General features: G+C 37.5%; 1 protein-coding gene across 1 annotated transcript; it reads left to right on the top strand.

Annotated features, from left to right (window-relative positions):
• Positions 1-5,060: 5,060 nt before the first annotated feature.
• Positions 5,061-11,924, top strand: LOC116258430 (ADP-ribosylation factor-like protein 8c). Its single transcript, XM_031635581.2, has 6 exons — positions 5,061-5,261; positions 8,696-8,777; positions 8,850-8,882; positions 8,997-9,118; positions 11,145-11,306; positions 11,602-11,924. The coding sequence occupies exons 1-6, from the start codon at positions 5,221-5,223 to the stop codon at positions 11,717-11,719; spliced, it is 558 nt and encodes a 185-aa protein (XP_031491441.1). The 5' UTR covers positions 5,061-5,220; the 3' UTR covers positions 11,720-11,924.
• The last annotated feature ends 290 nt before the right edge of the window (positions 11,925-12,214 follow it).

Genomic DNA, 12,214 nt, shown 5'->3' with positions numbered 1-12,214 from the left:
AGAAGTTGGGCGGTGCAAGTTTTTTGCATATTAAGCTTGCAGTCGATGGGCTTAGCGATCCCAATGGATGAAGCCAAATTTAGTGCCTCATTAATGACAGGATTTTGGTTCACAGATCCTAAAGAACCATGAGAAATTGCCAAACGGAGTTTTGGAATTTCTTGGGCATGCGTGATGCAAGGATGACGGGATCAATGAAGTCAGCAGAATGATTGGCCAAGAGGAGCCCACGCGGGTTACTATTTCGCAGGAAAATTAAAACATGGTGAGTCGTTTCGACTTTCCTTCCATCGTTTAAATTCTTCACAGTTTTAAATTTTTGTCTAAATGATATTATGGAAACATGAGACCCCATTTTATTTTTCATCTACCTGTAAAGTGCTTTTGTTTCGAAACTGGTTAAGTGCACACTTTTATGTGTATAGAGGTGTGTAATAACTAAAATGTTTTTAAAAAGATAAAAAAAGGTTTTTGAAAAGGCCAAAAAGGAATTATAAAAATATTACAAGCCTAAGATGTACATACTTTACGAAAAAAAATTTAAAACACCCCGACTTCCTTTCTTTCTTTTTGAGTGCATATTTGTTGGGTTATATATATATATATATAACCAGACATATTAAAATTAATTATTGAAATATTTTTTTATAACCTTATAGACATGATCTTAATGAGAAACATATATTAAGTTAGTTGTTTTCTTATTACATAATATTTTTTAATAGTAAAAAGAATGAACGGCTCTTATATTATCAAAATTTTGGTAGTATAAAGATAAAAAAATTTTTTACAAGAATGACTTGAAGTAAAGCATGGTTTATGCTAAATTAGTGTTTGTACGTAACACATCAGAGGGTTGATATTTTGTTTAAAACACTTTTTAACATGAATTTAAAGGTCTCGTTTTCATTTATTACCCAAATGGTTTGGTACCTACCAATCACTCTTATATATATGTGGTGGATTAAACTGTAATTACGTTCCTTATTTTTTGATCTATTAGTTAAAATCAAGCGTAGCGTATGTTCTTATCAGTTTGATGGTAAGAACTCTATTTCAGAAAATTTTTTTCTTACACAAAGTTAAACCTAGCCAATAATCCGTGACTGACAGAAAGTTTACCAAGACAAACACAATCTTCGAGGTTCAGCATAAAATTAATCACATAAGATGACGTTGCTAAGACATTTTCATGATGCCGTTTGAGTTTGTCAAAAGGTTAGTATCAAAAATCTAAAAGCTGATTTGAGAGTCATACTAATTAAAAATGCACGGATCCAAACGTTTTTACAAGAGAACAAACGTACACGATAATCCAAGTCTTGTCTATGTAGCAAACTTTCTGGATTGAAAATCGAAGTTTAGAGTCAAGAAAATTATTCAAGAGAAGTTGCAAACGAATGCAACCTTTCAAATCTAATTGGCAATTTTGAGGTTATGTTTCTAAATTTAGAGAAATAAACATTCTACTAAACTAAACTCTTAGGCAGGGGCGGAGCCAGAATTTTCTCATTAAAGGAACTGATAGGGGCGGAAATATCATTTTTCAAAAATTTTATATACAACAACTGAAATTTTCTTAAATTTACATGTAAATGTAAAAAAAAAAAAGGGTGGGCCAGGCCCCCCCTTGGCTACGCTCCTACCCTTAGCAATCATTATTCACCAAATTTAAAGCAGAGACTAATTTGAAGGATTTATACGTTCAAAATACAAAATAAAATATTTATGGAACTATGCAAGAAGCTTAATTGTTAAGTCAATATTTTGAAGCCATTGTGTGTTTTTTTTTTTCAAAATTTATTTCAGAATGAATTAATCGTCACACAAAGTAAGGTTATTTAAGTTAATTTAGGCACTTTTTTATGTTTATACTTGGTTCAGTTTGCATCCTGAAACCATACATTTATTTTGGAACTCATGAAACTAAGTACATTCCATTGGCTACACCACAAATAACCAAAAATATACAGTTAGTTGTGTGTGTGTGTGTTTCTTTGTGAACCATAGCCCGAAGGAAACCTAGCTCCTAGATGAGTTCCAAGCAGTTCATCATTCTAAAAATCAATGATTTACAATAATATTAACCAAGAATAGTCAGTCACATAAAAGATCATTGTACTCTACACATGGATTTGGATATTATATTCCATACTCAAATAAGGAATAGACTTAAAATGTAGTACTCATTCTTTGGATAACTTCACTTAACATAAAAATCAAGGTCATCACAGGGTATATGTTATGCGTATCTCACCAGGGTTGTCAACGGGTCGGAGTCATCTCGTTGGATCCGATAAAGAAAGAAAGATTCGGACACTAAGTGGCATATATGGTGCAATTTGTTAATTGAATCTAAAGTAGAAATTTCAAAGCATGTGGAGCTCACGTAGGTGAAGAAATGCATTTTATTATGAAGAATATGTGTTACTTACATCTCTATTGGCAGGGGCGGAGCCAGGCTTTTTTTCAAGGGAGGGCCAAGAGGTCCACGGGTCAGGACAAGATGATCGACAGGTCGGGCCAAACTAAAAAATTTTGATTTTTTCAATATAAGTTTTTTTTCCTGTGCTCACCCGGGCCATGGCCCAGGCGGGCCCCCCTCCCTCCGCCCCTGTCCATCGGGTCTTCAACCGTTGGATCTGTCTGACTACGTACTTACCCGAATCTAGACTTGTTCATTTCAGATTCAATAACAATATTAAGAACCCAAATCTAGATTTTTTCAGTCAGGTTCAACAAAGAATTGGCATTTACCACATCTGCTATGCTGTTTTCCAGTTAAATTTGAATTAGACCTTGTCAACCATGTGGAGCTCATAAGGGTGAAGGATTGATGCTTTTTATGGAAAAGAATCTGTGTTAAATAATATGTTCCCATAGGGATGCCTATGGGTTTGAGTTATCTAGTTGGTCACCGAATCGCAATATGTTTAGTTGAATCCAATAGAAAGATAAGATTTGGATATAGTTGGTATATTTGCTAATAAATATGCAGTTTTCTCATTAAACTGGAATTAAATCTGTCAAACATGTGGAGTTACATAGATCATCCTGGGGGCACCAATGGGTTCAAGCTATCTGGTTACGTACCCAAATCTAGATCTACTTAGTCGGATCCAAGTAAAAAAAAAAAACCAAGATTAGTAGAGTAATTAGAGGATTGATTGTGTAGGATTTGACTTGATTACATGTAAACATCAGATCTTATGGTTGCCTCATCTGGATTCATCTTTAAAATCTAATTCTATTTTAAACCTTAATTGGATGAAAGTAGATCCATTAAGTCAGTTTTGGTAAATATTGAGCTTGGTTGAGTTCTACGCATCTGTTGCCCCCTAGAGAAATCCACTTTGTCGGGTCTGTTACAAAAGAGAATCCGGTTATTTATTATATAATCCAGTTCTGGTATCTAGCTTTGCATCTGATTCTAGATTTTGGTATTCCAAGAGATTCATACCATTTACACAAGTGCAGGCACTTAGGCTATTTGATTTCAATCCATATTCCAAACCTGAACTGGTTCCAACTGGATTATACCAAAAAATCCTGGGTTTAGCCCATGCTTTCACTAGGGCATTGATATTATGAAAGCCCCTTTACTAACTTGTCTAATTGAGAAGGGATTCAGAAACGCATTGAACATCTGATATATATATATATATATATATATATATATATATATATATATATATATATATATATATATATATATATATACATGTATTATCCAATTAAGAAATTGTATCAGATTTAGTTCTAAGAAATGACATCCAATCGAATTCATATTTTACTATCAACTTTAAATAAACATCCAATTGGATAATCAGAATCAATATGGTCAGTTAAATTTTCTCTGTATCTAATATTCTTGAATCTTGAAAATCAATTCTGAACATGTCATATTGTGGTCCAGATCTTGCCAAAAGTCATATTGGGATTTAGTTATGAATCTAAAAATCAAATTCGGATTTTTAATTTCAAAGTCAGGTCAGAGTAGGGTATAAATTTTCTCATCCACATTTGAATCCATATTCAAACATGAATACGCCAACATCCAGTAAATCGAATACGATGAAAGATTTATCCAATTCAACTCGAACCTGTTGACATCAGTTAAGTATATGTTTCAACAATTATATTCAAACTTGATGTTAGGTTTCCTATCGAATTTGAGAGATAATTGAATTAGATCACATATAAAAACTTGAGTTGTAGTCATGTACTTTGATCAAAAACTGCGTTGATGAAACTATGGTTCATTTTCCTTTTTGGGGAGACCTCTGGCTTGAATGATGTTTTCTCGAGATCCAAACTAAAACATGGAGATTGGCACTCTTCTACTTTAAAATAATCACGACATGTGATATACATATTAAAGTATATCGACAGCACAGTTCGAGTACCATTAAAATACACTTGCCAACTTTTTAATCCCGCACAAATGCATGTCGTGATTGGGTTGCGAATTTTCAAAACATTAGGTGGTAAATTCTATTTTTTTTTCAAGATCTAAGGGAGGTGCCAATGGATCTAAATCTAATGACTTTGTGTATATTTGAATCTAGATCTAGCATACGACCCATGGATTTGAGCTGATCTCTTGTAACAATGAAATCCCAGGAATCGAGTTGCAAGCCACGCTAAGCTAACCCAGCTTGAGCTCAACTGAGCTTAATGACTTTGAGCTCGAGCTAAACCCCAAACGCTTTTAATTTTTCGGTCATAATGATCCGAATCCAACGAACATCGGGTTTGGTTTATTCACATCTGCGGCGCCAATCTGTCAGTCAAAAGGCGTTACAGCGCGCGAACTTAAAAGTCAGGAGCGTGTGGCGAACTTATCAACCCAAACCTCAAGCCCCATGGTTTTTGCCGCGAATTTTGCAGAAATAGGAAGTATATTTGGCGATTTTAGGGAAAAGAATTATGATCTTCTTCCCGTGGCAGCGATTTTGTTGTCGCCTTGTTGTTTGAGTTCAACTCGAATCGTATTCCAGCGGGAAACTCTCATGCGCAGAGCGGCAAATCCACGGCACCTATATACGGTCGGGCTCCTTGTGAAAGGCGGTCTCGACAGCCCCGTGGCCTGAGGAGAGGGAGGGGGGAATCGAACCTGAGAGTAGGGTTCCTTCTGCCCCTCGTGCATCTTGTGTCCTCTGCTGGAATTGGGGCTTCTCCATCTGTCCACAGGATAAACAGCGGATTCCAAGAGCGGCGATGGCGGGGATCTTTCAATGGTTTCTTAACTGGCTTCGCAGGTAATGGCCCCTGTGGTTCTCCTCTTCCCTTTCTCCTTCTTCCTGCGGAACATTGATCCTTTTTCCGTTTCTCTTGTCCTTTTTGATGAAATTTCGAGAATGAAAGCTCGCTCTTATGCACCGATTTGTCTTCTTTTTCTTTATTCACGTGGACTTATATTGGTGATATCGCCGGCGATGACATTTGTGTTGATCTCTGTTGGCAGTTTTTTTTTTTCTTTTGTTGTTCTTGTTGGGGAAAAGTCAGCTCGTGATATGATGTCCGTAAACATGTCTCTTCCGTCGGGGGCCTGATGTCCAATGTCTACCTGCAACTCGAATCTTTTATCGTGTATTAGGATGTTAATCATTGGGGGATCACGGTTGAAGGGAGTACTGAAGGATTTGTAGTGCGGTTGAAGAAACCCGCTATTTTCTGTTTTGGTTATTTAGAAAACTAGTCATGTGATAGTTCACGGTCTGCTACCTGTAGTTTGTAGCTGTATTTGTTCTCCAAGATATACACATCTTTCTCACAGGCGCATTGTATATTTTCGGAAATGTATCCATCAATTAGTTTGATCACGGTTCAAGTTTATCTTGCAGTTGCAAGGTTTACTCAGTGATTGGTAAAATGATACTAAATAATTCGGTTGCTTTTCCTGCTTGGAAATCTAAATCTCCACGTGATGCAAGAGAGATCGTGCCTGTTGGTTCTGTTCATTAAAATTTTAGTTGATGATCATAGTTTATCTTCTATCTGCACAGAATTCATTTCTTGACTTGGTTGCCACCTCCACTAGGGTACATTTAGCAAGTTCGAGAAGAATTTAGGATGTGTAAATAAAGCAACTCAAGTTATTATATCACACGATGATAGTACTTTGTCTAATATCTAAGGATTCTAAACTACTTTTTTTCAAAATAAGATGCTCATTAGTAGCTAATACGTACTAGTCTTTTGCCTGTAACAATGCATGTCTAAAGTAATAAAAATAACCTGTTTCCTGCATAGTTGGGAAAAAACATCATGCTTTTTATTGGGGACAGGCATTGGGCGACGCCTGCCAAATTCATAGAAATAAATACCTAATCTTCATAATGTAAAGAATTGTAAAGTGCAACCTGCAGGAGGCATGACTATTGAGCAAGCAAGAAAATCAGCAAGACTAAAGGACCTAAGAACCAAACCGAATAATTATTTTTTTTCTTTTATTACTATTGATTTATAAGTTCCCTACCCGGACCAAGCTCTAGTGGGCGCTTGGTTCAAGCTCTAGTGGGTGACCTTACTTGGTTCTCAGTTTGTAGCCAAGGGAAATGAGAAACCGTTCTTCTGGACGTGTCTTTTATCCCTCAACAATGGAACACATAATTGATCAAACCGGTAAAACTTCGTCATTGGGGTGATCCGTGATCCAGTAACCTAGAAAACTAACGATTCTTGTGAACGAATTTTGAGAGCATTCTTGCTTAAGGACAGCATGTGTGTTCTTAGTTGTCAAAATCTGAAGAAGTCAGTTGAGTCGATTGTAAACTAACTTGTATCTCAAACCAGCAACTAGTTGCACTGACTAGTTAATTATTCAGCCTAATCATTGGTCTACTTGACTCATTTCTGACCTATAAATATATAAGTGCATTTTTTTGTATATATAAGTTACTAAATTTATTTTCATGCAAGTACATGTATTTATTTATTATAGCTAATCAACTTGGACTGAGTCAAACCAAATTAGTCTCGGCTAGCCCAGATTAGTCTTTTAAACTCTTGAATGACCTGTATCTGACTTCTGATTTTTACAATTTAGGGTATATTCACAAATGATTGTTACATGTCTGAACCCTTGACTGAAGCTTGGCGAAAATTAACTTGAGCTTCTAAAATTGCGAAACATTTCTGATCACTGAAAATGCCTCAGCTTCTAAAATAAACTTGCATATGAGATTAACCTTCTCTCATGGCATCTTCTATCCAACATGAGCCATAGATGTGCACCATAGTCAGTATTCTCCATCCAAACATCGAGGGGAAAAGAAGGTCCATGCAGTGACGTGCTCTGCCTCACAAATGGTTCCATGTGTGACCTTCTATGTGTTAACATTGTAATACAATCATTTGCCATGTCCACATGGTGCAACTGCATTAGGTAACTGTTTGTGTAGCCACTTAGTAACAAATAATAAATAAAGATTAGCATAGTACAATAAGAATTGTATATAAGGAACTGTGACATAGTTTGATGCTGGTTATACTCTGATCAATTTTCTATTTCCTTATCAGAATGTTAGAGGTTTAAACCTGCTTTACATGCTACGTAGTTAACGGCATCAGGTGGGCTTGGTGGCAGATCTGAGAAGGCCTAGGCAGGGACTAGATGGCACCTAGGCAGGCCATTCAACTGAAAAAGGGGGAAGACAAGGAGAAAAGAAAAGGAGGAAAAAGGGTTCAAAGTGAGGGTTTGAGAAAAAAATGTGTTAATGCACTTTCTAAAAGATAGAACAAACAACAAGAGAACTTAAGTTTTATCAGTTTGAAATTTAAGAACTTTGTTGTCATGTTTGGACCACCCAGGTGTTCTCTCTCTCTCTTTTTTTTTTTTAACTTGTTTCTGTGTCTCTGTCACTTCTAAGTTCTAAATAGTTGTACTTCTTTTTCCTTTTCCCTTATTTGAAAGAAAAGAGGTCCTCCTTTTCTCTCAAGTTAGAAAAAAGATCAGGCAGGAGCTGAGGTGCTATTCCTCCTCTGCTCCTTTTGGTTAATGATAAATGGTAGGAATGAACGGTACATCTTTCCCTTTCTTGCAATCTTATGTATGTATATAGCCATGTCCAAGTGTCTACTTTTTTATCACCCAACATTCATATAAAGTGTCCGATACCAATACACATAATTTGGCATTGATCCCATGGTAAGAGTCGATTTTCTTGACTTTCTATGTGATCTCCCAGGAAATAAGCTTCCCAGTATAATAGAACTTCTAAAATAATGGTTTTCTATTTACAAAAGTGGGGATGAACTGAGATATCTACTAAAACAGGATTCTCTTTAAAAAAATCGAGAAGCTAAAATGAGATTCCAAAATAAGGTTCATGTACATTTGTTAGCCATTGGAATGATTGCATTTTTGGCAGTACTTTTTCCCTTGTTGATGTGAATGTTGTATCTTTGCTGTGCGTCCTTAATTATTTCTAACATGTTTAAGCTTGTTCATTCTGTTACCCTGTCACTAGGTTTGTCTTCTCTCCTATAGGCATCATCCTTGCCCTTTTACATTACTGTTAATTCTTACTATTTTTTTAGGGCTTGGATTTTCATTATCTTGTCAATTTTTTCCCTTTTTTGTAGTTGATATGGTTTTAGTTTGTCCATTACCAAACATTTTCCTTCTGAGTTTATATTTGAATGGAGATCCTACATGTTAACCTTTTCTCTTTTACTACATGTTTTGCAGTTTGTTCTTCAAACAAGAAATGGAGCTTTCACTTATAGGCTTGCAGAATGCTGGGAAGACATCACTCGTTAATGCCATTGCTGTGAGTAACAATTGATTCATTTTAGCCACCTTGGTGTCTTCTCTTTTGACGTGATTTTTTTTTATCATTCAGACTGGAGGCTACAGTGAAGACATGATCCCAACAGTAAGTAGGCATTTCTCTAACCATCTAACTTTGGATTTTATTCATCTGAAATTTAGACTTTGAAGATATTTGTGCTAACTGCTAATTTAAATCTTTTTGCTGCTTGATTGCCAGGTAGGGTTCAATATGCGCAAGGTAACAAAGGGTAATGTGACTATTAAGCTGTGGGATCTTGGAGGGCAGCGGAGATTTCGTACCATGTGGGAGCGTTATTGCCGTGGGGTCTCTGCAATATTGTAATCTCTCTCTCTCTCTTTCTCTATGTGTGTGTGTGTGTGTGTGTGTGTGTGTGTGTGTGTGTGTGTGTGTGTGTGTGTGTCTCTGTCTGCACATGTTGTAGAAAAAGTTGCTAATTATTTTGGTCCAAGCCACGAAAGTACCTAGACTTGTTGGCTTCTAAGTTTGCGAAAGAATGATGATATCAATATGGCAACTGGGAATGTCGGGTTGAAGTAGTACTTTCATTAAAATCAGTATCTGTTTAGGTTAAGTCAGTGAGCTTCAAGTTTTTGTTGCTACACTTTGCTTGAAACTTGCACTGCCTTGGTAGCACTGAGATATGTTAATAAGTCACATGGGTACTTCAGTAAGGTCCACGTAGCCGTGTCGCTGTACCCGTACCCAAAATGGGTACTTGGACACATTCGGTACCTTTAGATTCAATCTACTTAATTTTACTTTGATTTAATTTTTTCTACCTTACTTTTCATTCTATTCTTAGAGTTATTGTTCATTAGCATACTAATGTTTTTATTTATATCACTTGTTTATTAAAATGTTGCTTTCATTTTGATTTTTTTGTGTTATTTTGCATATATACGTACATATATCATGTCGTACCCCCGTACCCACATTTTTTAAAGTTGTCGTGTTTGTACTCGTATCTCCGTACCCGTACGCAAACTGTACCCGTACCCATGTGACTTTTATTCAACAGTAGTCCTGGCCTTTTAAACAGGCTATTCAGTGTGTCACGGGCTGAGTTTCTCCAGTCCGCGCGGCGCCGAAGGCGGTCCCCAAAGCCTTCGGCCAGCCGTCTCTCTCTTAAGCTAGCGGAAACATTCATCTTTTCTTCAGGACTGTAGACTAGACGAGGAGTGCTAAGCATTCGGCACACCATCACCCAGGTTTATCCCATTGTCGACCATCGGCAAGCCGTGGCCATGAGGCCCTGTCAGAACTTCGCCATTCTTCCAAGTGCCTATCTACATCCAAACGAAATCTGGGTGGGGGTAGACTTCCCTTGTGAGGAAGTCTCCAGCCGAAGCCAGTTGACGACTATATGTCATTAAGTAAGGCGGTCGACCATCGACCTACTCGACGATGAGCATTCACTTGCTCACCCCCGCGTGACTCTACGCGGTTGTGGAACGCAGCGTATGCGCCCACTGGGGGAATTGCCCCTAACCCACGCGCACCCCCTTGTGTATCCAAACACTACTCGTGGGGAACCCACTGGATTCCCCAACGACGGACTTGCACTTCCAAAGGGACTGCTGATCTTGATGCATTTAAACGCCTTGTCACTGCACCACCGCGCTGCACATTCCACGTGCATTGCTTTCTACTTGACTCGGCGACCGATTGATTCCACATGCCTTCCAACTATGCCTAAGCTGGCCAAGCAGCATCACCTTTTACTGGCTTGGCCGAGCAAGACACAGTCGACCGGCAACACAGTGTGTACCTTAAATAATACATTGCACCTGTTCTTTTATTTCTACCTCACAAGATTTATTTTTTAAAACTTAAAGTACTTCACCCTTGTTCTCATGTTTCAGATAATAGCTCTTCCACTTGGTGCTCGCTACACTGAAATATAAATTTGGATGTTGACATGTTGTATTAATGTTTTACCTTTCGCTTAGGTACAGGCACCTATCTTAGCTACTTTTACTAAGGTTTCAACGTCATCCTTGGGATTATTCTCTCTTTGATTAACTACCCTTTTTTGGGGAAAAATGTTATAAGCAATCAAAGGGCAAAAGAGATTGATTTATTGCAAAGTTGCATGGTCACTTAAAGAGGAAATTATGTGTAAACTATCATTTGAAATCAAACTTTATCTCTTATTTGCTTTAATCGTTACACCTGTGTTGGCAGTTTTCTTATATTTTAGTTCTTATTCTACATTTGTAGTCCAAGTATGATGTAAATATGTCGGTTTCCTCGAAAGTGCTGGATGATTCCTAGGTTGACTCATTGTCTCCTGTTCCATCTTCTCTACGAGTTTAAGTAACTTAGAGTTTTCGTGTGTTGTAGGTATGTGGTTGATGCTGCTGACAGAGACAGCATTCCCATTTCTAAAAGCGAGCTGCTTGAGCTGTTGACAAAGCCATCTCTGAATGGGATCCCACTGCTTGTTCTTGGTAATAAGATCGACAAATCTGAAGCTTTGTCCAAGCAGGCACTGGTGGATCAAATGTGAGTTCGTGCTTTATTTCCTGCTTAAGACGTCCGTTACTTCTATTGTAATACATGAGCAATGAGCATATCATTGCCTGCTTTTGCTTTCAAATCCCTCAAACAAGGTCATTTTAAATAAAATGATTCTAGTAATTTCAATGAATAGTCTTCTAATATCCCTTATCTTTGGCATTTGTTTAACCTTCTTCTCTCACTTGCATGTACTGCTAAGAATTAAGTTCTCCAACTTGATATGCCAACTTTTTTCTTGGGGCTCCTGTGACTAATGTTTCCTCAACTCTCACCTGTGCAGGGCATTGGAATCAATCAAAGACAGGGAGGTATGCTGCTATATGATTTCTTGCAAGGAATCAATCAACATAGATGTTGTTATTGATTGGCTTATCAAGCACTCTAAATCAGTGAAATAATTTTGATTGTTAATTCTCTTCTGATGGTTTAGCATCACATCTGATGCCTGCAGCGGGATCAGGCGTATGCTGTATCATGCACAGCCCAGTTCAGTTATTTTTCGGTAACACTGTCTGTGGTTGTCTATGTATTGTGTGCAGTTTGAGTTTTTCCCACCCTTTTGTAAAATCCTAGAAGAAGATGAAGCCTTGTGATTTCGTGTTTGATTCTTTGAAAGCCAACTATGAATGATTGTGGAATAAAACTGAACTGAAGCCCCAGGAAAACTGAGGATGTACCAAATCGTTTCTTGCACGCTAGGAGCTTGGTCTCTCTGGTTAATAGGGCCTTCATCGTTTTCGCCTCTGCATGGCGATAATTTTCTTATGAGACGAGGGCACCATAAAAGAACGCTCTTCTCTGACCCGGAGCAGCATATCAGTACGTTCACTCTATTAAATCCTGTTATTAGTCATGGCATCTTCACGCTTCTTTTTCTTTTCTCTTTTCCTGAT

The sequence above is a fragment of the Nymphaea colorata genome, chromosome 8 (assembly GCF_008831285.2).
Source record: "Nymphaea colorata isolate Beijing-Zhang1983 chromosome 8, ASM883128v2, whole genome shotgun sequence".
In the NCBI taxonomy this organism is placed as follows: Eukaryota; Viridiplantae; Streptophyta; class Magnoliopsida; order Nymphaeales; family Nymphaeaceae; genus Nymphaea; species Nymphaea colorata.
This window is presented reverse-complemented; position numbering and strand designations above follow the sequence as displayed.